This window comes from Falco peregrinus, chromosome 5 (genome assembly GCF_023634155.1).
Source record: "Falco peregrinus isolate bFalPer1 chromosome 5, bFalPer1.pri, whole genome shotgun sequence".
NCBI classification, from domain to species: Eukaryota; Metazoa; Chordata; class Aves; order Falconiformes; family Falconidae; genus Falco; species Falco peregrinus.
Genome location: NC_073725.1, coordinates 102056752 through 102083643, shown reverse-complemented (window position 1 = coordinate 102083643; position 26892 = coordinate 102056752). Strand labels below are relative to the sequence as shown.

At 45.6% G+C, this 26892-nt stretch overlaps 1 protein-coding gene across 4 annotated transcripts in view; it reads right to left on the bottom strand.

Annotated features, from left to right (window-relative positions):
- The window catches only part of GRIP2 (glutamate receptor interacting protein 2), a 285038-nt gene that overhangs the window by 49654 nt on the left and 208492 nt on the right, over positions 1-26892 (bottom strand). For all 4 annotated transcript variants that reach the window (XM_027793920.2, XM_005229990.4, XM_055806301.1 and 1 more), the window contains exons 2-7: positions 12260-12340; positions 8970-9105; positions 8026-8171; positions 5123-5209; positions 4752-4827; positions 4073-4218 (exon numbers count right to left, since the gene is read on the bottom strand). In XM_027793920.2, coding sequence (XP_027649721.2) covers positions 4073-4218; positions 4752-4827; positions 5123-5209; positions 8026-8171; positions 8970-9105; positions 12260-12340 — 672 coding nt within the window. The remainder of the gene's footprint in view (positions 1-4072; positions 4219-4751; positions 4828-5122; positions 5210-8025; positions 8172-8969; positions 9106-12259; positions 12341-26892) is intronic.

Genomic DNA, 26892 nt, shown 5'->3' with positions numbered 1-26892 from the left:
ATCTCCTGACGTGGCTGGGGGAAAGCACACATGCTATCTTCATCCATCTTCAGAAACAACAGCTTTAGTAACCAAATAAACCCTGAAACCCTCCACCTTTTTGAAGACATCTGCTCTTTTTAGGTGATATTGACTAAATGAATAGGATAAACGAATTGGATAGGACCCTGCTAAAATCCAGTATCGGCAGCTCTGTCCTGAATCAGTTAAAATCTGCCTCCAAATCCTGCCTGTGTTTTTCCTTCCAAACCAAAATTTCAGCCATTTCAAAATGTTCAGGTGGAAATCCAGTAGCCACCAAATGACTCACTACAAGTCTAATCCACCCTCTAAAGAGAAAAGCCTACCAAAACTGCCTCCAGTACAGAAAATTCCATCACTTTGTCCACCTGGCTGACCCCAGGAAGACAAAAACGGCTGTGTGAAACCTGCTCACAGCCATTTGCTTCAGGGGTACTCACCAATATCGTGCTGGATAAAAGGGAAACAGCGTGCTCCAGGTAGTCAGACATCCCAGTGATGAAGATACAGGAGAGCTGGGTACACTCAAAGCTGGGGTTGGCAGGTATTTTCTAAAAGAACTTTCAGCAGCTTATTTTGGAGGAAACACTGTGGGGTTTCTTCCCTCTTGCACTGGTTTCCTTGAGCCTCATCTGGCTTTGCTCACCTGCCTAAGGAAGGATGGCTCTCCAAACCAGGCTGGAAAGTGTTAGGAGCACTTGCCCAGGGAACAAGTGAGGTGTGCCAGTAGGGATAATTTTTCCCTGCCATAATGCACTTTGAGGGGAAGGAAGAGGAAAAGGCATCCCCCTGGCAAATGCAAACAAAATAAACTAAAACCTTCTAGAAGAACCAAACCAGGGAGCTGCCCCATTCCTGACAGAGCCCAGTGGCTTGCGATCCCTCCAGCTTCATGGGCACATGGAGGCATTTGACTTCATGGGCCCCTCATCAGGACCTACCCCTGCCACTGCCCAGCAAATGCCAAGTGGTCACCTATTTATGGGACACTACCAGCCCTCCACTCCGTCAGCAGGAGAGCCCCACAAGCCTAAAAATGAATGGGCAGAGGGGCAGCCAGGGGAAGGGGGAGGAGAAGGACGCAGCAAATTGCTTTGCTCACTCGTCATCTCTGGCAGAGAGTTTCCCCTCTCCATGAGTCAACCCTAAAGGCTGGCAGCCTAGTGCTTCATGTCATGGCACACAGCTTATTTACAGAGTAGCTATTCAAATGCCACCAGTTTCTGGCCAATCACTTTATTTGTTGGGTTGTGTTGTGGGTTTTTTTTCTTTTCTCCCCCTTTTTTAAAAGGCCCATAAGAAAGTGTTGCCACAGGAAAGCATCTGTTCATTGCAATGTTGATCTGGCATCAGCAAAGGGCAGAGATTTTCCTGATGCCCAAGGGAGGTGCATGCCCAGTTCACACTCCTTTTAAATGGAAATGGCAGATTAATTTAATTCCTTCAGTGGCCTTGAGAAACCTCAGCCAATTTGATTAAAAGCCTGCCACAGTCCCGTCCTACGCTGGCCTCCCCAGTGAAAGCCCGACAGCCGGGGGATGCTTGGTGGCAATGGCAAGCAGCTGCTGTGTCCCTCACACCAAGAGCAGGGCTGGCCCATGCCCCTTCTCCTGAGCATGCAATTTTGGCTGGGAAACCACGCAGCCAGCTGGGGAGCACCATGATTCAACACTCCCCCGCAGCAGCTTTGGTCTCTCACCAAGGACAGATGTGGAAAAATAACTTCCCCTGCTCAAGGGTCAGCCCACACGACCCCAGCACGTACAGCTGCAGCAGAGAGCGAGTGCGATGTAAAAACCTCTCTCTTCCCCAGATATGAAGAGGCCAAGCACCACGTCATGATGGTGTCCTCAGCTCCTATAATTCATCAAGTGAACTGTGTGGCCAAGTGTCCCTTCAACAAGTTTTCAAAATGGGAATTAAGAGTGCTCCCTCCAGACTAGTAACTACTTCCAGCACCTGCTCTTCCTTTCCCTCATCGTCTTCCTGTGGCTGGTAAAGAAATGTCCATAATGGTTGTGATTTGGGGATGATGCACTCATCTCCCATTGCTGTTACTAGCCATTGCCTGGCAAAACTGTCTGCAGAGATTGTTTTAAGCAACGCGTTCTGCATCATCCTGCCTTAAAAGAAAGCAGGGCATGTATATCCCTTTACAAAGTTGGGGAGAAGCATTCTTTATGCAGAAATTATCTAAGGAAGGTGCTGTCTTCACATCTTGGGAAGCATCTGGCTGTGGTCCACTGTATATCAACAGAAGATGGAGAATCACTGCATAAACCCCTGCCATCACTCTGAGTTCACTCAACCCTAACAGTTTTAGGCGGCAGACTAACTCAAGAAGAAATACCAAGACACCTTCACGGCTATTTTTGCTCCAAGTCAGGTTTTAAAACAATCAATTTTCTGCAACATAGGCACCAGGGTACCGTACAAACAACAAACCCCGACAGCAGCCCATTCCCATGCACCATTAATTGTTTACTACTGTTCAGACTTGACAGCCCTGTACAAAAAAAAAAAAAATCCTCAACTCCTCCTTCCCCCGCCCCGGGCAGGGCTGCCCCCCCAGCCAGCCTGCGAGGAGAGGGATGGACATCCCTTACCGACCGCTGCAGAGTTATGACAATGACAATTAATGACATTCATATAGAAAGGTGGAAAATAGGGTTTGGGTAGCTTCTGTTCTCCATCACTTAAACCTTTCCTCTTTTTCATGAATACCAGCCAACTTCTGAAGAGATGCTGCTCCTGTAGAATGGCAGAAGCCAGGCAGCATGCAGGCAGCCGCCAAGGCATCAGGTTTTCCTTCCAGCTCTCCCAACAGAGCACGTAGCTGCGTGGCAGACTGCTGCCCAGGAGCTGGCAGCCTCCTCCCCCAGGGGAGACCCAGTAAAGGGTCTGCTGGAAGAAAGGGGAAACTCTGGGGGAAGGAGACTCAAAAGGAAGCAGACAGCCCCCAGGGCTGACACAAAGAGCTCCCTTTTCCTGCTGCAACCCTCTTGCACATTGCATGGAGCGAGTTTTGACATTCTCAGCTCTCTTTCCTTGGGGTGGTGTGGTATTAAACTCTCTCAGCTGTGGATCCTTTTTATTTCATTTCCCTTCTCAGTGACAAACCAGAAAACAACCTGATACCACAGGCTCCTACTCCTCACTGGATCCTAGGCTCAGATGCGTTGGACTGGTTTGCGAGATTTGGGGAAAAGACTCCAATTTAGTCCGGCTTGTGGCTCCAGTGGAGGCAGAAACTGCTCAGGAGTTGTATATGCAACGTTCAAATCTAACACACAGCTCAACAAGCTTCCAGAGCCAACACAGCTTCGGACTCTGTGGTAACCTTAAACTCATTAACAACGCTCCCTGCAGGAACAGCTGTGTGTCACAAAGCCAGCTCCAAATGACTTTACAGTAGCTAATAATAAGCCCTTTCCCAGGGCTTGAAACTGAAAATCAAATGAATAAAAAACCACCAACGCTCCAAACCCTCAAACTTAATATCTACTGTGTAGAACACTTTAGAAATACCCATCCTCTGCCCTCCAGTAAATTCTGTCTTATTTGGGGTCAATCAGTTGATCACCCCTCATTTATTTCAGCAGTAGATCTGCACTAATATTTCTGAGAAAGGGAATAGCTCCAGAATTAAGCAAGGTCAAAATTCAGAACCAAAGCCACAGCCACATTAAGTCTCTTGCCTGCTTGCAGCTGCTCTCCTGCACACATTTAATAGCAGTATTTGCAGTGCTGGCAGAGCACTCCAGCCCCCTTTAATTCCAAATTCTTCTTTGCCCTCTTTGCCTACATTAGAAAATCCCCTTTTTCCCCCTCCTCTAAAACCGGTCACCATTCCCACCCAGACGCATCATTGGATAAGGGCACTTCAAATGCATTCAGCTAAGCCGGCTTTGAACTCTACCCCCTACACCCGTATTGGCAGTGCACTGCTCAGCATTTTTCCACTGAAACCAAGTATCCCAGTTACTGTGTCTAGTCTCACATACTTTCCAGGCAGTCGGAGAAAATGCCACCACAACCATCCCAGCCTTACCCATGATGGTCACATCATACTCGATCTGGAAGAGTGCCTCCTGGCTGCACTGCCGCAGGATGTTGAGGGCATCAGCGTGAGTCATGCTGTGCAGAGGGATCCCATCAACGCTCAGCAGCCTGTCCCCAATTTTCAGGGACCCTTCCCTGTAGGAAGCCATAAGCAAAAGGTTTTTTTGGTGTATGTGTATTTATTTATATTTTACTTATATATAAATATATGTAATATACATACATGTTTTGTTGTGTATACATATATTTGTGTCTCTGTGTGTACATATGTACATAAAGCCAATTACTTCAATTCTGGGGGAACTGAACAGTCCTTGGGCCAATAGTTTGAGTTATTTATAGTACCAGACCCATCAGACTAAATTAGTGGTATGAGAATAGACAGACTGCCTCCTGCTTTCTAACACAGCATCAGCTATTCATCTGCACAGGGTTAATCAAGTGGCCGCCTCTGGAACAGGGGTTTCTGCTTATAACATCCACACATGGGTCAGCCTGGGAGCACCAGACCCACCCTCCCCACACACCACAGGTCCCACACCACCAGCACGAGAAGCCTTGGGGAGGCACCAGCAAGGAGGGCAAGAAGGGCACGTGTCCAAGAGCACAGTGAGAGCTGCTGGTTTGTCTTGTGAAAGCACATGTTGGAGGTGCAACGTGAACGTTACCTGTCTGCTGGACCACCTGGCCTCACGTAGGTGAGCACCAGTGGTCTGGACTTGTGCCAGTCTTCATGGGCTCCCCCTGTAATCAAACCGGGAAAGCCGTAAGTCACTGGAGGTTTGAAAGTCTGAATGAGAGTGCTCAGAAAGGAGAGACATTTATCACCTAACAGCTGACACAGCCTGAAAGCAAAAAGGCTGCCTCGGATTAGGCAGCTGGCAGTCGTTGAAGGCTGCACGGGATGCTCTCCAGGACATGCTTTCACTTCTCAGCTGATGTTTATGACATTCATCTTCTTACTTTTCTCTTCCCGCTTCCCAAATCACCCCTGCCAGTACTTGTCCCCTCTTTGTTTTTCATTGGAGAAGGCACTAACCTCTCAGCACAAAGCCAAAGCTGTTGCCTTCCTTGTAGAGGGACACCTCGATGGTCTTGGGAATAATGCCAGCGCTACTCTCTGGCACTAAAGAAAGAGAGGAAGATGCAGTTACCCCCAGATAAACCTTTCCCATGCCACCCTGCAAAAAAATATCAAAGGTCATCCAAATGCACTGAAATGAAAGTCCAGCCCAATCTTCCCAGTTTGAAGAAAAAAAGAGCCCAGCCCAGATGCATGCATGAACCTTCATCAGAGCCAACCATCATGTTTTAGGATGATTTCCCAGCTCAGTGCTGTGCATCTCCCCTCAAATTTGTCTTGGTTAATACTCTGACATTCAAGTAAAACTGTCTCATTTATCAACTGGTTTTAACGTGTTCAGCATTACCCAAAAGCCAGAAGCTTCTGCTGCAGATGGAAACTTACTAAAAAAAAAAACAGCAGCAGCATAAGGAATCGAGTCACCGGTGACCTTAAAGAAAATGAAAATCCCAAATCCTCAGTGCAAAAGGTTGGGTTTTTTTTCCCTTACCTCTCATATTTTGACTTTAGAAAAGATTAAGTGAATCCTTTAAACTGATCCTAGGGGTAATTCAGTAATTTTATGTTAAATACACAGTCCTATTTAATGTACAAAAGTAAAGAGAAAAAGAACGAAACTGCTTCTGTCCCTTTCCATCCCCTGCTGTTTAATGATTTATTGAACTACTGCAGTGAATATGGGACAATTTTCCAGTCTTCTCCATCCAGAACTGCGCATGGCATTTCAGCCTGGTCCACTCTGAAAAGATCAATTCCTAATCTGTAAACCAAGTGCAATGAATGGCCACAAGGATAATCAAAAAAAAAGATTAAGAACTCGATTTCAGCTTGGCAAATTGGAGCTGAAGGCTCCCCTAGGCACGTCCGCGCTCACATTTCTTTGGCTCGGGAGGGGAAATTTGAAGCGAACTTCCCCCCTGTCCTCACTGACCACACTGGTCCTCACTGGCAAGCACCCTGAGGGCTTGCAACCTGCATCCAAATTAGGGTTAAACTAACCCTTAAATTAATCCAAAAGATGTACCGTGGTGGCATGGTACCGCCTTGCAGGCAGGCAGCCCTGGGGACCAGGTTACAGCAAGGCCAAATAAACCCCCCAAAACACCGTCCCCCACGCAGCCGCTTTGCCCCTGCTGCCAAGCATGGACCACTACACCAGAGGCACAGCCTGGAAGGACTCCAGAGGGGAAATGCCCAGGGCACAGGAAGGCTACCCCCTAAGGCGTGATACTCGCATACCAAGAAAAGGGTATAAAGCATCCACAAAGGAATTCAGAGGCCACTTAATTTTTGTCTTAAGCATCCAAGCATGAAGTTCTGCAACATCCTTTTTGTAAGATCAGTGGGGAGTGGGGAAACCTAACACAGGGCTTGGTGTGTTTATGAAAGAGATGATATGGCACAGCGGCCTGACAACTAGACTTGGACTTGCAACGAAAGTCTCTTCCAAAGCACAAAATTATGAAGTGGGGAGAAAAATTCAAACCCACAAACACAAGCTATTGAATTGCACTGTATTTCTGCTCTTTCCCAGGGAAAGAGGGAGAGAGGCAGGTGCACAAAGCAGTAACACCCTCACCGCAGATAAAAGCCCACAATGAACTGGAGCAAAGCAATAACTGATAATTCCCTGTATTTCACAGTACTTCTTGGTTTGGAGTAGTCATAAACAGCATCAATAACCTCCTTGGAGGGAAGTCACTATTTCACTGTGCTCTTTCTGCTCACTCAGAGCTGGGAACATTTTTGCATCACTGCTATTGATCGAGCCATGAAGTATTGGCACTGTTCCTTAGCTGGTAAGTACAGCTTATCAGATTCCTGACAGCCAGGCTCACAGCTGAGGAGAAAGGTTAAGAGTTGTCATCTCTAGTAAGCATGAGAACATGGAAAACTTGAGCCACGGTTTGTTTTACTAGGGTTGTATGCAAAAGCTAGCCAGCATTTACAGCAGAACAGAGGGGCACGATTAATAGAGGTTCAGCTAATTTAGATTATATTTTTCTTCTTCTTTGGGCTTTATATGGTCATTTATATATTGAATACTTATCATGTAAAGGCAGCAGCTATAGCAAAGCTACAAAGTATAAGATAGCTTCCTATCTAGGGCAAAATGTTTAGATTTCATTAGTTTTGTTTTTCCTGTCATCTTATTTTTAGTTGTTCTATTTCTTCTGCCCAATCATTCCCTGATTGATCTGGGTAACTGAATGAGTAATAACTGAGGGGATCATCTTCACGATGGAAGGACTGTGATGAGAAACTGTATCGAGGCATTTGCTTTAATCAGAACAAACAAATGAGGGCAAGAGCACGGTCTCCCATGTCAGGACACAAACCCTGTGAGTGTGAGCTGGGTTGCCAGCTTCTGCCAGGGCCCCTTAGCTGGAAAGCAGATTGCTTCAGCTACCCTTCTGAAAACACCTAACATTTCAAAGCATCATGAGGAATAACAGCACTTGCCGCAGTTCAGAAAAGAGGATCTGGCAATACACGCTCAAGACTGAATAAAACCTCCCATAGCCATGCTCCAAAAAGGAAAAAGAAAAACAAGCTGAAGCAGCATCAGGAGGCAGATTGGCCTGTGCTACCAAGTCACTCCGAGGCAAGACAGACCTAATCAGCCATCTCCTGCCGGTGTGCATGAACAGGCACCCACTGTGCTGGAAAAAGCGCTCTGCTCCGCCCGCACACAGCTCTGCAGCATCCACCACGGCACTGCGAGCAGATGAAGGCAGAATGTCAAAATGCCCCTGGATACTGCCTTTGCCCTGATGGCTAATGCATGAGCAAGTCCATCTGTACCCCAGGACAAAAAACAGCCAAGAAAAGAGGAGCGTTATCAGAGAGGTACCCACCAGCTGGTGGAAGCTCATACTCTACTTCCAGCACTACCCTTTCGCCCACGTTTTTCAGCAGGCTTATGATCTCATCATGCCGCAGCTTGGTCAGGTTAATACCATTCACGGACTTGATGTAATCCCCGACATTCAGCTGGTCACTTCTACAAATAAAGAAGAAGAAAAAAAAAAAAAAGCAGTGGTAGCACAGAGTCTCTGCTACACTCGCATGCACCTGGCAAACCTTTGGTAACTGGAGGGCTTTCTGAACAAGCCACCAACCTTGGGCTGATCTTAGGTGTCTGACTGAATGTGTTGCTATCAGAGGGAAATGCTGAAATCAAAGCCATCTATCTTTCCCAGTGGCAAGTGTTCAGATCTGTACATAAGCAACAACTGTGGTCTACGTTTCCACAACCTCACTTTTTGTTGCTCGGTTCCCATTCATGTAGAGCAATCAGTCAAAGAGAAGCACACCAAGAGCTGTCTGAAAAAAATTCAGCAGGGAAAGAAAACATCTTTGCTTTTGCCTGTTTTCTGCAAAATTGTTCAATTACTCCTTCCTTTTCTCTGCTTCTCAGAGCCTTTCTTCTCCCATTCCTTTTCCAAGCCAATAACGTTACTTACCCACTCAGTATTCAGAACAGATACAATATTAAACCACTTAGCTTGATCAAGATGTATTGTACCATGCAGCTCTCCTGACAAGGCTGCCTAATTTCACAGAATCCCAAATATCCCTACACAAAATTTCAGAGTATATTTGCACAGAGTATGGGAAGTAACTCAAAATAGAAGACGTTCTACTTAGTGAAGCAGCAACTTTGCATTCGGGGGCACTTCAAAAAAGGGAGTTGGTTGCCAACTACTTTAATTATAACTATATTCATCCAGTAACTAGAACATGCAACTATTCCTCTCCAGTTTTACTGCACTCTCTACACGCCATTTCCATTTCTCACCTTGCAGCCAGTCCTCCTGGCCTCAGATTGGAGACTCTTGGCTTTCCGTCTTTGTCTGTGCCACCTGAAATGGTTAACCCGAGGGTGCTTCCTTCCTTCTTAATCAGCTCCACAATGGTGACCCCTCTAAATTCCTCTGAAAGATCAGGAATAAAGACAAACCTCTCAGTGGAAGGCATATTCCTCCCAATCCCAAGGACACCCTTTTCCTACAGGGTTGGAGAGCAGACCTGGGATGAAATGAAGAGAAAGTTTCAGACAATGTTAAATAAAGTTTGCGAAACAGAACTGTGTTCTGGTGGACCCACAGCAGTGGAGGGAAAATGCTTGCATGCAGGTCTGCAGGCAGGACCAAGCAGGGCAAAGTAGAGGAGTAAGGGCTTGTGAGAGAATAAAAACCTTGTGTTTCAAGGTGCTGGAGGCAATGGAAGGACTCAAAACCAGAGTAATGGTCCAGGGAGACTACCTCAGGAGCTACGTTTGATATAGAGTGGGGAGGGTCTTAGGAGGGCTACAGGTCAGGCAGTCACAGTTACCAGGTAGGAGGATGCTGTGGACCTGCAGTAGCTGCCTGGATGGACAGAACAGGGTGGGTCTTAAAATATTGTGAATAAAAAGGATACCATAAGGCATCAATACAGTCGGGAGATAAAGAACACAGTGTGGACAGGGTGGGATCCTGCCATCAGCAGGTGAAGCAGGAGGAGGCACGAACTTCATTAATTCACAGCAGTTTCCCCACCCATCTGCACCTGGCCCACATCAAACCTCCTCCATATTACCCACCTCAGCTACACCTGAAATTGAAGACTCAAGTCACTTTTACAACATAACTGATTCCACGTGCATTGCCAGCTGTAATAGACATCGTAGGGCCAGGTTTAGGGGATGCACACCCCACTAGTTTGCTGCAGGCAGCATATATTTTCCCTTCCTTTAGTCCAAGACGACGCTCATTTGTCCAGCACGTATAAGCTCAACCTGATGCTGGTTTTGATCCTGTTACAGCTCACATCTGGGTTTTACAAAAACAGGGTCCCTAAACTATTCCAACTTCTGGATTTGACACAGAGGAGGGGAGTAAATTAGCAGGAGAGCCAGCACTGGCCCAAGGAAAGACTAAGAGCTCTATAGACTTGGCAGAAGACAGCTCCATGTTAATCCACGTGACAGCACTCGCACTCTTTGCTCAAAGCAGGACTAGCCCTGGGGCAAATCAGACTACTTTCATGCCTTGCCAGAGCCTCCTCCAAGAAGCTTTTGCAGAATTTGTCTACAACATGATCTATCTACCTCCGCTATCTCTGCTGTACTGCAATCTCCCACGATTTTACAGAGGGAAAAGTCTTCCTCACACAGGGCAACTTTTCCCAAGGCCGCACAAGAGGAGATGGTGGTGGGCACGGGCAGCACACAGCAAACAGCAGTCCCACAGCAGTGGACTAAAACCCATGCTGCAAATGCCCCCAGAGTTTGTTTGCACTGCAGAACCCACCAGGCTTAAATGAAATGCTGTATTTGGAGAGCGTCTTGCACGCTATGACTTCCAGAGCAAGGCAGGGTCTCTTAAGTAACACATTGACACAGAAGATCCACGCTGGTGCAGGGCTTCTCCTCTCCACCCTCTTTCACTGGGAGAAAGCACGGTGTCATTTGTCACTGAGGTGCCTCATCACTAGCACTTTGCTCCTTGAGTAATTGTGCCTCACTTCCAAGTCCTGCCATGCACTACCCATTTTGTAAAGCACTTCCAAGAATAATCTGTGCACTTGACGAATGTGAATGGGGAACCTTTTTGCAATCTAGCACCAGTCTGGAAGGCGTTTAGGCACTGCTGGGCACCCATTTAACGTGGCACTGGCAGCTTGTTTTAAAATGTCAGGTCCATAATGCTTCTGCTCTTTAAACTTGGGTTTGATCCCTTGCCAACTACAGTAACTTAGTTTTCAATTCACCAACCCAGGATCCCAGGGGCTCCCAGAAACTTTGGGGGGGCTCCCCACCGTGCTGGAAGGAACACCACCCAGCACTATCCTGCAAATTTCCTCTCAACTACAGACATGACTGATCAACACAGATGGTGCCACAAGGGGAGATTATTAGCTCTTCAATGGGGTTTAATTTTGATCCTTGGTAAGTGTTTAAAATGAGAACTCCCAGAGTGCAATTACCCATTGTTATGGGTTCAAGGAGAAATCACTGCTCCAAAAAAAGGCATGTCCCTGAGATCAATCTATTAAGGTAAACAATAAGGGATTTTGACCAATACTTCTATAAATCTACTGCTGCTATCACAGACACACAGAGATGTAAAAGTGAGCTGGTTAAGCAGGATCTGATTTTCAAGACAGAGTCTTTAAGTGTCATAGGAGAACAGTCTTGGATTTCTTCTCTTGGCATATGTGCTTGGATTTGGCTGCTCAAAGCATCCCACAGCAGGAAAAGCATGTCTGAATTTTGCCCTCCCCATGGAGATATCTTGAGCTGGGATTGTTGGATATACTGGCTCTTGTGAGTGGGGTGTTAGCCTCTCTCCGTCAGGGCTATGGTACAGTGGCAACGTGTTGCAGAAGCCCCAGAGGATGCAGAATATCCCCTAGAAAATTTGCTGAGTGATGAAGCAATAGCAAACAGGCCTCATTTCCTCTCCATCACCTACACCACACTAAACCTAACCTGCAACTGGGTTGTTAACCATCAGAAGTCAAAATCAAGCCCCAGGCTTTATTAGGAAGGAGATAAACTGTCCAGAGCAGCCCACTCAAGCCTGCTGGTATGCCACTGGCTTACAAAAGTCCAGCACCAACAGAGGCAAACATACTACTTTTTCTCCACTCCATCTTCAGCCCACAGGGGTGTTTCAGCACAGGAGGGTTCATCTCACACAGAAGTCTGCTGTGACTGACTAAATATCAAAACAAAATTAGTCACACATGGGAAATACGAAGCTTGCCAGACACTGCCAGTCTCCCTCCCCACCTGGTGAGCTCAGATATGGCAGCGCTTCCTCCCTCTCTCTTTTACTGCTCTTTTCCTCTTTGCAGGTGTCAGTGCAGCACAGTCCTTTCCTGGCTCCCTATAACCACCATCGACAGCTCCATGCCAGCCTATGGTTGCACCAGTACCGCACCACTCACTGAGACCATCCACTTCTGCCCTGCAGCAAAAGCTTTGCTGGCAGATGCAACAAAATGGGCATTTTGGGATTTTTTACCTGTTTTAGGGGTAGCTAAGTAAAGTGTCATGGATGCCCCGATGTTTTGGAGCAGAAGCTGACCCCCCTCCTTTACCTGGGATGCTTTGCCTCCTGGAGACCAGGGCTGCGTCCATCCCACTGGAGTCTTTGCTCCCCTTCGAGTAAGGGCCATCGTCTGTGAGCAGAACAAACACAGAAGCTGAAATTAGTACCAAAAGCAACAAACAGAACAAGAGCACTTCAAAAAGTTGTCCTGGTGACACCAAAATTGAGATCACATCAGTATCACAGACTGCAGGCAAGAAAAAACATTTCCAGCCCTGGCTTTGCACTGTGCTGTGTGGGCTATCTTGCTTTTTAGAGAGGGAGGGAAAGAAACAAGAAGGCAATAACATTATATGATTTATTCCTCTTGGAGCTAATCCATTAGGACAGAACAAAATTCCCTTACTCCTGTAATTATGTGGAATAGCTGAGGACAGAGAAAGCTGTGGCATTAGTCTCACAAGTTTTAAGCCTGTCATTATGCTTGTGAAGAAACTTAACGGTCTTTGGAAATGGAGTTATACATCAGGACACTAACAGGGCACTAAATCACTATACTTGAACGAAATTGCCTATTCTTATAGATCCCATTATTTCAAAGTCACATTTTCCTGCTGCTGTTCCAGCCTCTGGACAATATAGAAGGCACCTTCTCTTAAGTGATTAAAAAAAAAAAAAAAAAAAAAAAGAGGGAAGAGAAAGTAGTACTATGCACTGTAAATGCACCATCCAGCATAAGTTTAATTTAAATTTGAAGCATTTAAATATCTTTGTATTCTCCTGCTGGAAGATTCCTATATGGTCCAGAGGTTATTTGCAGAGAAGGGAGCGTGCTTATACAGATTTCATTGCCATCCACATAAAATGTCTATTTTTATGGCATTTCCTAAAAAGCTGGCACTTTTTCAATCAATAATTTCCAGTAACCATGTAGTATCGAATAACTCCCATTCCCAGTGACCACATTACTGGATTGCCCTTACCCTTACCAATTTTTCAACAGCTGTGAAGGTTTAGAAGTTGTACATGATAGGATAAATATGGGTTACTGAAAACCTCATCCAATTATTCTTGTCTGCTATGCTTAGGTAACTTAAGTTACAGAGAAGTTTTCGTCTTGCTGAGTACAAAGTGAATGCCTTTTGTTCAGCCCCGTACCAGACAGTGGTCTGTACGCAGAGGAATTGAAACCAATGCTCAGTTTGTTGGCAGCCCACTTTCCCCACAAGAAGAAAAATGACGGTGTAAACAGAACTACATGGGTTACGCTTAACCGCTAGGAGGGGAACTCTGCTCGAGGGCTTGACTATTTTTTAAAAGTAAAATGAAATAAGGTTCCACCTGAAGTAATTTCAAAAAAAGCCAGAAAAAAAAATTTAAAACTTTATCTAGTTTTAACTCTTGTTGCTCCAGCTGAAGTAATTTCACAAGCTGAAACTCAGTGAAAAGTTTTGGCTGACTTAAATCTGCACTTTCAAGCATAAAAAGTTTCAGCCAAAAAATCAACATCATTTAGTTTTGCAGCCCAAATTTCACAGCTCATAGAGGGACGATACAGATATCCAGACCCTGGACTCTTCTCCTATGTCACTTTGAATGCTCTTCCATCACCACTAAACTGAAGATTTCTAATGAAGCAAGAACTAGCACTTGGCACTGGACCATCAGCAAGCTATGCCAAGCCACCGCTGCCAAATCGCATTGAACCTTGACACCCAAGCATCCAGGACCTCTGTGAAACAGGGGAACGAAGCTCTGCCTTTTAAAAACATAAGGGGAAGAACAGAAAGGGTAAAACAGTGCTGTCCTGACCACAGTGATCTTGCAGCGTTATTCAGTGCTGACAGTGAAAGCAGCAGCACTTGGCTAGAGAATTACAGCAAGCACCAAGAGGAGTCATTGATTTCAGGTAGGTGCTGGTACAGCCTGGCATCAATTCTAAGAGCAGAAGCCTTGAAAATGAAATTTGCATTTTTAATAGCAATGGTTCTTTGGGTGATGGGGAGACCAGCATCAAGGTTAATCTGGGCTAAATGACTCTGGAAAGAAATTTAATTTACTTGGGACAGCTTAGCTTCAGCATCCAATTTAAAAAAAAAAATAATAAAAAAAGCAAAGCCCCATGCCGTCCCTTTTTCAGTAGCTGTTTGATATTAATAAAGATTCAGAGCTTTCAGTCTCTGCTGCTGTTGGCTGTGTTCATCTTAATTTCTCTCTCCAGAAAGTTTTTCCTAATATCCTGCCTTACCTTCTCTCTATCAAGCCCACACCTTAGATAACTGCAGAATCAGAGAACAGGGATGGTTTGGGAAGAAAAAGCAAGGCAGCATTTTCCAGGGGAGCAGCAGGACTGGGCCAATACAACTACTCCCTGCCCACACCACTCAGCCCAGCAGCCACAACCTCACTTTATTTCTTTCACAAATGCAGCAGCATGTTGGAAAAGGGACCCCAAACCAGCAGCTCAGGGTATCCAGCACGAGTCTGCTTTTTCAGCGCTGGAGGTAAGTCTGCAAAAGGCACCTGCAGAATCCCCTGGGGCAGCCAGGGCTGGAGCCTCTAAGTGCCACTGGAGCATCAGTGTGCGAGGACCACCCCAGCACACAGCTGCCTTCCACGTGAGAGCTTTGCTGCCAGCTCTGACCCCAGGTAACGTGCTCAAAGCAACAACGTTCTGCTGCAGACGGGATCCCTGCATTCCTGGAAACCCACGCAAGATGGTTTGAAGCCAACTCCATAATCTGCTGGCACAGTAAAGCAGTCAACCATCTGCTTCACATAAACACACTGCCCTAGACCAGACAGCCACCAGCACCCTTCTCCGCTTCATTGCCCCATCACAACCCCGATCAATATTGATATGAAAACCCAGTTCACTAATGGTTACCCTCCCTACCCCAATCGCTGTTGGCAAACATGCCTTGGCTTCCATTTCAGCAAGCAATCAGGTTTCCTGGGCATTAACAACAGCTTCCACCACCAGCCAAGCGGCGAAGAGCAGTGACCCACGCTACAGCTGCTGCCAGCAATTAGCAATGCACCCCCCTGCACAGTCCCGCACTGCTTCATCGACAGCCAGATCACCCAGCAAATAATTAGCACTGCAGCTCCCCTTCCTCTATTGCTTCTCCCTTCCAAACTCAGTTGATTACGCAAAAAATATTTGGTTTTTGCGCTCATTATCTGGCTAAAATGTTTGAAAAGGAAAGGAAGCTGCCACACACCGCCTGCCGAAGTGTGAATTGGCATTTGCTTGCATTAGCATCCCTGCCGCGTGGCTCTTTGTTCATTTTCAGTTGATTTCCTGCTCTGCCACTCAAGCTGGTATTAATGGAGTCACTTTTTTCTGCAGTTTTTTTGGTTTTTGTCTGGGGTTTGTTGTGGTTTTTTTGTTTCGGTGGTACTTCTCTTTGTGCTCTTAAGTCATTTCTCCTGCTTAGCACAGCATCAATTCAGAGGCAAGGCTCGTAACGAGCCTGATTGCTCAGTCTGCCCAAATTGCAGCACCAGCCCGAGCACTGAAAATTCATGAATCTCTCTACTCCCCAAAACTGGGAAAATAACTCTTGTTGGTGGTGGTTTTGGTTTTGGGGTTTTTTTAAGTCTGCATAGGTTCTTTTTGTAAGCAATCAGTATTGGACTGTTAGAGGTGTATTTTCCAAGCTTCTCCTCTCACATCAAGAGGATCAAAAACTTGTGCAAAGAAAAAAACACCTGTGTAATTACTGATTTTCAAGCAGCAGTGTTAATGCTGGCTCTAGATCTTTCAGAAAAGCTCACCAAGTACACAAGACACAACACTTTACATATATTGATCCCACGGGAATCCGTGACAAAATAGAGAAGTTCCTGTAAGTTCTTTGACAATAGTTTTAGCCATTTCAATGTCTTACTAACAGAGAGAGAAGAGCTCCCAAGTCCCCACACCTACACGTGGCCCTGAACTGTCCTCCCTGCAGCAACAGTATCTTAGAGTAGTATACGTCTCCTGCAGTGACAAAAAGGAAGAGATAATCCCATCTCATGCCCTCAAAAACAAACTGGACAGATAAAGGAGTAGGAAAAATACCTCCTTGCTTTAGCTGAAGCACCAGGGGCAGGAAGAGAAGGTCAGGGCAAGCTCCAACATCCCACCCTGCTGCCAGACTGTTAATGGCCACTCTCAGAAGGGCCTGTAGTCAGTGGCATTTCAGTGGCCCTAGTGCAATGTGTCACCTCCAGCCAGGACACTGTAATATTTTATGCTATCCCTGTTTAATTGAGATTGTGCCAGTAGCATCCAGGTTTCCAGGCAAGACAACCCAGGAGCTAAAGGCCTCCACTGGATGCACCATCCCCTTGACAGGCAGCACAGAAAGTGGCACAGGTTTCATCCCCCCACCTCATCCTCGGTGGGGGAAGAGCTCAGCCACATACAGGTATTCTTCAGGAACTTGCACCCAAATAAAAGAAAATTGAAAGACTGAGTCTTCCTCTGCCACGTGGGAAAAAACCCCAGCTGGGATTCAGTGCAGAGCAGCGAGGAGCAGCCACTGCCCTGCAGCACGCAGCAGGAGCCTGGCACAGAGACACTGCCACTGCAAAAGAGGGGGCCCAAATCACACCAAGGCTGCCCCCCGAGCGGAGCAGGCAGCTTGGCCTTGGTAGGAAACCGTCTGTTTCCAGAACAGCCCTGCTGTGCACTAGACAAAGCAGGGAGTCGGGGCAGGGACAGAAAAAAAGAGAGGGGGGAAGGAAAAGGCAAGGGGACGTTTGAACAGTTTCATTGAGTGCTCTTGCTTTTCTCAGACTGAGTTTTTTTCCCCCATTGCCTAGCTTAGCATCTCACCACTGAAACGTATTGCCTGGGAAACCAGGCTCCCCAGCTGCGAGGTGCAGCCGCCCTCCCCTCCCTCCCCAGATCATACCCCAGTATGCACCAGAGGGGCACTGGCAGAGAGCAGGGGCTGCCCAGAGATTAGTCTCTTGGTAACTAAACAGCATGGAGTTCTATAGCCAGAGGTTTGCTACTTGCTTCACACATGCCATTTGGTACCTCAGCTCCAGAGATGGTCACAGGACCATAACAAAATCCTGTCACCTGCTCTGCCACCAGCACAACCACTTCTCCCTGTTTTTTCATCACTTAGTGTTTTGGGGATTATCTACTTCTGCCCTCTGCTTTACAGGAGAAGCCAAGAAAAGAGAGGGGAATAACAGTTGTCGATAACTGCAATCCAAAAAAGAAGGGAACAAACCCGTTAACGGGGGCATGGGCATGTGTGGATCTGCACGATGTCCTCCCTGGCTGCCAGGCCCCACGGTTTGCCGCGACAGCAGCCAGCCCAGTCTGTGCCTCTGTCATGTTTTGTTGGGCTTTTTGGTTTAAGATTAAGAACTGGAGCATTGACAGGAAAGACAAGTTGCTCCACAAGCAGCAGAACGTGGTTTCTTGATTTCTCATGGCGCTCTCTGTTGGGAATTCTCCTAGGGTCTAACAGTGAGGTTGAATCTACCTCCCTGACCTTGCCTTGTCATGGAAGGCACGAACAGGAGTCTCTCCTCTAACAAAGATGCTTGCCTGCCCATTAATCACCCAGCAGCCTGCAGGCTGATTTACAAGGGTCAGCTGCACACTTTTAAACCAATCTTAACCCCCAAGAGATCCACAGCTTCCCTAAACTAGTGATCCCTGGGCTTCCTGAACGGTTTGACCCATTTGTTGAGCCCTCCCCAAGGCTGACTTGCCTTCCTGAGCCACCCAGCCAGCCCCTGGCTGTCACGGAACCAGCAGGGACGTCCTGGGCCAAATTCTCCCTCTGTAGCAGCCAGCACCAAACCCAATCTCAACAACACTGTGACTTTTCTGAGTTAAATTCCCAACAGGATGCAAGCACAGGCACCAGGATCTCCCACCATCAGTTAGGTCTCAAGCCAACCTCTGTTAAAACAAGAAGGAGGAAAAAAAGAAACGCGGGGGGGGGGGGGGGGGGGGGGCTTTCTTAGAAGGAGCACTGATTTAGGAGTTCATTATCCCTGCCTGTGGGGGGGAAAAGGAAAGGTTTTTTCATTTAGAAGAGTTATTAGTCTATGTTATTAACAGAGATCACCTCTTAATGAAAATCGTCATTGGCTAAATAAGATTGTGACAATTAGGCTTGCTGTCTGCAAGTTGTTCAGATTCCCGGATCGCTTTAAGACAGTTCCCACAGAGAAAGTGCATTAATCTTATGGGAAGACCAAGAGGTAAAACCTCCCATTTGTTTAATGGAAAAAAGACAGTTGGAGACAGTTATTTTGCTATAGGGTAATTGCACTCCTTGTTTAGAAAAATTAATACTAAAACAGCATTAAGAACCAAAAGCTGTTCACGCTAAGGCAAGCTGGTATTGTTTTCTAGAATAAAAGCATGAGGTTGGAAGCAGGAACCCAAACGACTAAAACTAAATGCGATTTGATGCATTGTGAGGAGAATTATTTCTGTAAATCAAGGGAGACATTTACCTGCAGTGGGTAAAGAGCAGTCGGGTACGTGCGAGAGGGTCAGGCAGCTAGTGATGATTCTAACTGCGGCTGCCTGGGCCTCCAAGGGCCAGGATTTTAAAGATATCTGAGTGCCTAAGATGCAGGCATGTACTTCAAAACCAGACTACAATCACCTTTAGGCACCTAATCACCTTTAAAAAGGTGTTGTCTTACTAGAAAGAGGAAAGAGAAAAAATATTTCTGTGCACACCCATTCTGCATCTCAAATTGGGGTTTAGTTCCCAAATTGCACAGCCTCCACTATAGCCTGGCCAGGGGCTTCCATCATTAGAGGAAGGAATAACGTAACCCTTCCCACCATTCCCCAGGCTGGCACTCCACACGGCATCACAGCCGATGGCATTTTATGCACCGGTAACAGGTCTGGGTTTGATTGAAAGGCTGTACACAGCCCAGCCTCCATCACATCCCCCAAAGAGCAGCTGGAATTACTTCAGCACCTCCGCAGCAGGTCAGAGATGGCTGTTTCAGCTCTGCATGAGACCAGCACAGCGGTGGCCTCCCATCTTCAAAGCATTTAACCTTTAACACAAGAGACAGGCAGATCTAGAGAGACTAAGAGAGGAAAACAAAAAGCCCATTTTGAATACTGTTACAGACAGACTGCGTGATTTCCTGAAACTACTTAATTACGGAGTTGACCGCTGCCCAAGAGATGCTCCCATGCATTTGCTTCAAAGAGACCCTGTTTCCATGAAGGATCCCACCTTCCTCAGCAGGTGGCTTGAATTTTCTTTTGCTCAACTAAATAAAAAACTCTTTAGGCCCTTGGAAAATTTGTATACGAGTTCATTAAGCCCAATGTTCAGGTTTTTTCCCATCTCCAGAAATGCATTGCTCCAGCTCTGTATCAGAAAAGTTAAAGAAAATAAATAGAACCCAAACAAGCAGATTAAAAACAGCTGCTAGTGATCTCCAGACTGCTTTTCCTAGAATACTGCAAAAGTTGAGCTAGAGCATGATCCTGCCCTACATAAAACAAGCCAGAGCATACAGCAACAAATACACTAAATCTCTAGGCAAGACAGCCCATGCTCCTGTGAAGTGCTTAAAACCAAGAAAACAAACGTCACTTTTGCTTAGGATCCTGCAGATGAATTTCATTGTCATGACACTGACTCTTTTGCTCACTGAATCCAAACCCCCCCCCCCAACATTTAAAAGACCCAGCGTTCCCTGTTTTTTATTCTCCAGGAGGTGGAGTAGGGCATTTACCAGTATACCAGTGAAAAAACAGTACCCATCAAAGATCTTCTTTCCACCTGCATCAGCACAGAGCACCCTTAGTGTGACTCTCCCATGGTAGCCACAAGCAGGGCTTTGAAATGTTTCTCCCTTTCTTTGCACCCAAATGATTTTAAAAAAAATCTCCCCTTAACCAGTGAGCTCAGGCTGGAATGGATCAAGTTATTTTGAGAGTAAGCCCTCCCCCCCCCCCCCCCCGAATTTCACAAATACACATACCAACAAATTCGTGATACAAATGGCAGAGGCTGCCTGCTGCAAAGAAGAGCCTCATATTTTTCCCTTCACTGGCAGAAAATCCCTTCACAGCCCATACTCATGAGTTACACAGAAGACAAATTAGGGCTTGGGGAAATGTCTTCTCTTCAACTTCTCTTATCACAAATTTTCTAAGAGCACAGACAGAGCAAATGGCCATGCTGTACAATAACCGCTGTTGCTGGAACAAAGTTCTTGCCTCAGAGATGACCAAACTTTCTCACATTTTCCTAGCTAGTTCTAGTGGGGAAAAAACCCCAACCAGTCACCCCAAGAGTATTATCAGCCTGCTGTCAGTACCTGCGCTGGCCCCACTGCAATGCTGCACTCCCTTCCCTGGGCTGGGAACATGCTCCACCAACTGCAGCTTCCCATGCCGCCAGAGGTTTTTGTGGCATCTCCTCCATTCATCCGTGCAGTCCTTGCTCCTGGCATCTGCCAGGGAGAACATGTCCAGACTTCGAGCTTATTCCAAAAGGAAGCTGTACTTTTAATTTCCTCTCCCTGATACACACCACATGAAATTCATGTCCCCACACCCTCCATGTCTCCCCTCCTTTTCTTCTAAAGCCTGTGTTCATTTATCCACCAACCCTTCTAAGGCATGTATAATTTCATAACCACCTGCTGCTTTATTCACAGGAAACAGATCTATAGAAGATACAATAGCCTATTGTTCAACAGAAAACTCCGTGCTTTGTTCTCCTGGTTTTTTTTTCTTTTTAATAAGAAACCAAAATTACTTTTAAAGGAACAATTTGTTTCTAACAACCATTTCCAACCGAAATGATGCAGATAGTCATTTGCATAGCAGTAGCCTTTATGAGACCATGAAACGAGCCAGAACTTACCCCTGTTATCAAGCAAGTCAGCTTCCAAGGGATACCACTGTGTATTTCTTCCCCCCTGCAAGCCATCAGCAGATACATAACACTGATGGAAGAAGACTCCTGCTTCTCATGGAGAAGCAAGAAGTTTCAGCATTTACTAAACAAGCCGATGATGTATTTGTGTGTGTGTGTGTGTGTGTGCATGCACAAAGCCGATTTAAGTTGGCTCTGCAGAGAAGCCAGGCTTTGGGAAGATTTAACTCACACCAGCCTTCACAGGATATTAAACACCTACCAAGGACTGATCCGAGTCCCCCCTGATAAGAATGAATGCTGGACCTGGTGTGCAATGCCAAAAACTGGTGGTACTCACACTTTCTTTAAATAAATGGAATTCCATAACAAAGCAGCAAAGGGGAAGAAATTAAAGAGACATGACTTAAGAATCTGCAAGTCAACCTGCCATTACAGTCATGTCTTCTATATACCAGAGACATTGCTACAATGCACTGTCTGTCAGCCATTATTGCTTTGGAAGCCAGTGCAGAGTAACTTTATCTAATCAGTGCATCTGAGGGAGGGTGCGATAGAGGAGGACCTGGAAGCAGTTCTTAATTTCAACTTGAGCTGTACTGAGAGATGGAAGAAAAAAAATTGAAAAAGTGACTATATTTTTTTTATTAAACCTAGCTCCACTTTTTTTGCTTGATTTTCTGCAAAAATTAACTTCACCAGCTGTTTGTACATCCATCCAGCAACTCTCCCTTTGCAACTCTGGAACCCAGTGTCCAATCTCCATCAACCTGAGGGGGAATGCAAGCAGCCCGAAAGAGGATTACAGTCCCGTAACTTTCATTAAAATTGTGTTTTACCATAGAATTGTTTAGGTTGGAAAAGACCTTTAAGATCATCAAGTCCAGCTGTTTACCCAGCACTGCCAAGTCCATCACAACATCAGCCAATATATTAACTGCAAAAGGTATCTAAAAAATAAATAAAACTGCAAATTAATACCACATAAAATGAAAGTGCTATGCAATGCTAGCAGTTCAGAGATAATGTATCTGTTTCTGTTTTGAGTAGGAAAGACCCAAATTACTGCTCTCAGCACAGCAAAGAGCTTCTGTGCACACCAGCTCCAGACCAGCTTCATCACTCATTTTCCTCTGCATGACAGGGAGGAGAACAAGGGATACTGGATGCAAAACTGTTGAAAATAAGTGTTCTTCTGCTCACAAAGGAGCTTGTGTTGTTCTTCTGGCAGAGCCTTTGATTTCTTTAACGTAAACATAGCACAAACAACTCTTCCCCATTCTGGTGAGGATATGCTTTTGTGCATGAAGTTAGGCCTATGAGGAGCTTCTTGAAGAATAGCGTAGGCTAGGTCTTCACCACAAATAGCTTTTCCCAAACATTTTCACTTTTATCCACCTCTTCCAAACCATCCTCTAAAAAAGACCGTACACTAAACGGTCCCTTTTCACTCGGTGAGCCCTCGCCAGTTCGCTTTTCTTAGGTACTCCACAGCGAGATTTGAATTTCTAGTGCTAGAGAATAAAATTAGAGAGAGGAAGAGAGACTTCCCTTCCTGCAATCCCTCTCACCCTCCCAGGCATTTTCAGACAGCTTTCATCAGTGTGTATTTATGAACAACTCAGTGGCAGGGAAAACTATGCAGTTTCTCACCCCCCTTGCAGCTCACATTTGTGTGCACAGACACACACATTATAGGCAGTAATTTTATACGTAAGGGACAAGAATAGTGCAGAAACCAGCTCAATGAGATTATTATTTCTCAATGGTTCTAGTGACTGAAATGATGTTATTAAAGTTACATTTTCTAGTCAATCTGGCAATTTCTCTTATTAAGCAGTGTAGACTGTACTGGGGAGAGTCCAACAATAAGCCAGGAAGGTGAAATATTGCTAATATACTGATCGTGTTATCTGAAAAAACTACCTTTCAAGAGTAAATATTAAAGGGGAATAAGACACATTTTCAGAGCAACCCTTTGTGAAAGTTATCCAAGTGAGCAATTGTAATACAGTGAGAAATAAACGATAAAGTCCAACACCATTCCCAGGGAAGAATGCCTCTCTAGATCCATCTGGGTTTATTAATCTATGCAGCAGACAGCAGTAAATCCTAGCTGGCAAGGGAATACAATTCCCCCCATTAACTCCACATAAGTTTCAAAACTTTTTCTTGAATATGGAGATGGATAAGAAATGCAGCCTGCTGAATTCAAACCTTGGGGAGTTTCCTTCTTTCAAGCACCAAATGCCATGCTAAGTGACTGTGGAGTGAAATCAAATAAAAAAAGACAGCTCTATTGTGGCTTTTCAATCAAATGAAATTAAATACTGCCATTTATTAGACTTTAGCACTCAAATCACTGGTGTCACCTAAACCTAGCAGCCACTATTACCTGACTGTTTAAAAACCCTGGAGTTAGGAAAAAAAAACCAAACCACAAAAAAAACCAAACCCAAAAACAAACAAAAAAACCCACAACCAAAACCATACACAAAACAAAACAAGCTTTGTTTTAATGAAAACGATTGCTGTCACTGCACAGGGTTTGGCACTAAGCTACCTCCTAACTGGGAAGGTTTGTCAGAAGACACAACAAGCAGGTAAAAGCTTTTATTTTTGACAGATCAACAGGTTAAAGCAAAAAAAAAAATTATAAATGTCCATATTAGAAAATATTTTGTCTTGGGTTGTGGGGTTTTTGCCATCTTACTGGGCTTGGACTCACAGAGGTCCAGGGAGGAGATGGGGAGACAGGAATCAGGAGCCATTGGCAGTGCCAAGAACTGAGCACCCTCGTGCACAGCCTGCGTGTGAATATGCAGCACAAATCAACAGCTTGGGGACGACAGAACAGGTTGGAGTCAGGACTTCCACCTTTTGAAATGGAGATCAATTTGCTGCAGCGATAACGACAGTATGTTCTCTGACCTATTTTGCCTTTTACAAACTCCCTGTCAGTCCCTATGATCTTTGCTTTAAAATGGTACCTGTTGTCTTCCATCCTCCAAGTTCATATCCAAGAACTGTCAGATCAAGAGATCGTTAACTTCCCAGGAAGGGAAGGATTTTAAGAAGCACAAGGTGGTGCCGTACTGAAGGGTAGAAGGCGATCTGATCTGGTGCACAACCATGGTAGTAGAGCACGCAACTCTTCAGTGGAGAGAAAAAAACTGGGGAAGGAAAGCTGTAGAGATTTATCCTACATGTTGGAACATGTGCATGTCCCTCTCTTTCCACCCAATGGGAAGAATTAACCTCCTGGACGTTGTGTTACAGGGTGCCTTGTCATGATGGATGGGCATGTTTCTGAAGACCATACAGCACCCCTTAGGAGATTCAGAGCATGATTCACAGTAGCTGGTCTCTTTGACCTGTAATATGCAGGGGTTGAGACTGGATTTTGAATGGCTCACTCGGGCTGAAAACAACCCAGTCTTAAAAATGGTGAAGGTGCCATTTGGGCTGAAGCTAGCAAAAAAGAAAAACGACGGTTTGGTGGAAAGGTGATTTTTGTCCATAATAAGTCTATTCTGCAATTCTGCCAGCTCAGAGCTTGAGATCCCATGCCAAATGAAGCAGGAGGATACATCACTATTACTGCAGCACAGCCAGAAAGCAGTGAGAGCCCAGGTTCTCTGAGCTACCTTTTTCTGCTGGAAGATGCTCAGTCTCAAATGGAGAAAAACTGGAATACCCGTTCCTCAACAGACGGGGGGAAAGTAAAGAGATAGAGCATGAGTTTTGAAATAAAAGCAGGAGTAACAAAGACTATCATTGAGTATTGCTGAGTTCGTAAATTAGTGAGTTGAGACAAGATTGTTCCTCTGGGTTTTGCTACAGCTGGGTAACTTCTCCCAGTTTTAACGGAGAAATAGCCAAGAGCAAATCCCTTGTAGCAGGCAGTGGACAGGGCAGAGGAAAACCCATTGGATTCAGCAGAGAGGGAAGATGAGGTGGCAACAAGACGCCATGCCAAGATTCAGCCTGGTAGTCCTTCTCGAAGGGCACTCACAACAGTTCTAATACCTTTTTTGGGTGTTGGTGGGGGTTTTTGTTTGTTTACTCCTATAGCACTTCCAAGAGAGCCCATGTTACATGCTCCCAAGAGCATACATAAAATTTGAGCACCTTACAGCATGCAACGTGGAGAGCAACCAAGTCTCGTAAACCCATCTTAAAGCAACCAGCTAGAAAATTTAACTCCTCGGATGAGGAGTTGGGGAAAAGGCCTTCTTACATCCTGCTTCCCTACTCATCTCCAGCAGCAACATCCATTTGACATGGGCACCTCCTGCACCAGCAAGATTTACAAAGGGCAAGGGGAGCCCAGCAGGGCTGCTACAAGGAAGGTCACCCTGCCACTTGTCCAGGTGAGCACCCTCTCTCCACTCCCAGTTACAAGACTTCTTTTGCTCAGGGAAAAGGCCCAGAAAATGAAATGAGGAATCAAATCTGGGAGATTTGCTGTGCCAGTTCAAGAGGTGGCAGAGACTGATACAGGTCCACATGCAGCGTGAATCAATCTCAGTGCCAACACTAATAAGAAAATACATGCAGACCACAAAAACACAAAACTAACAAAACCAAAAAAAAAAAATCCAGGCAAATCAGGTGATGCGCTTCAATGTAGTAACATTTAATAAAAGCATGAGCCAGGGATCAAGGAGCGAAGCAAGAAAACAGATTTATATAAGACCTAAAGGATGCCATCAGCACTAGCATCAAAAAAGTCAAATAAACTATAAGAAGCAGATATCAAAGCCCTCCACAACCTCATCTGCTACTGCAATGATCTTATCACCTCAGCTAGACTATGGCCTCAAAAGGAGCTATGACAAACCCGAGCAGCCTGGTGAACCAGGACAACGCTGGCTCACTGCAGCCCTCCGCCAGGCTGTGCTCAGCCCCAGCTGCAAGGGCAGGGCTGGCACAGGGCTCAGAGGCTTTGCAAACCAGCCTGAACCAGCAGATGTGGTAAGTCCCCAGCTTGCTTTGAAACAAGGGGGGGCTGTATCCCCAACAGCTTTTTCCACCATCCCGTGGACCAGTGCATCAAGGTGTCTCCCAGGCAGGCTTGCCAGAGAGACTGCAATGGGGCAATCTCCATGGAGCATCCAGCTCGCAACGCAGGTTTGGGAACGCCTTTTAGGAGGACTGCAAAGACAGCTGGCACTGCTGGAAGATGGCATCACATGACAAGACGCTCAATGCAGTAGCTTGCAAATCAGGTTATCCTGGATTTGCACTGTATTCTGATGCAAAGTGCTTAAAAACCAGTGGGAGTCAAGAAATAAGGAAGAAGTTCCAGACAGCATTAACTAGTTTAAGAGAAAGATTTCCGGCACCCCATTTAGACTTGTTTCCAGCTTATCCATGAAGCTCTGCTAAACCTTACTAAGGCTTAATGCCCATAAATGTGATTCTCCCCTCGGTGTTTAGTTAAGTAGCAATGTTTCAAAAAAAGTAAATACCAAATCGTGGGAGTTAGATTATTCATTCATGTGGTAAAAGCCATTATATATGGATATATACAGATGTTCCCACTTCATGAGTGATCTAAACATATGTAGATTTTAGACTCCGACACACAAACCATCTATTATGCAATGGCCCATCTACATGGCTGGGCTGCTTTTATCCTCAACTGTGTCAGGAGGATTCACAGGAGCTGTGTGAGAGATGGGATAAGCTTATAGTTAAAAGACTAAAGGAAGTTTAAGCAAAAGCCTTGCTTAAAACGAAAAGAGGGAGGGAGAAAGAGAGAAATCAAAGAACCAGGGAATATCAG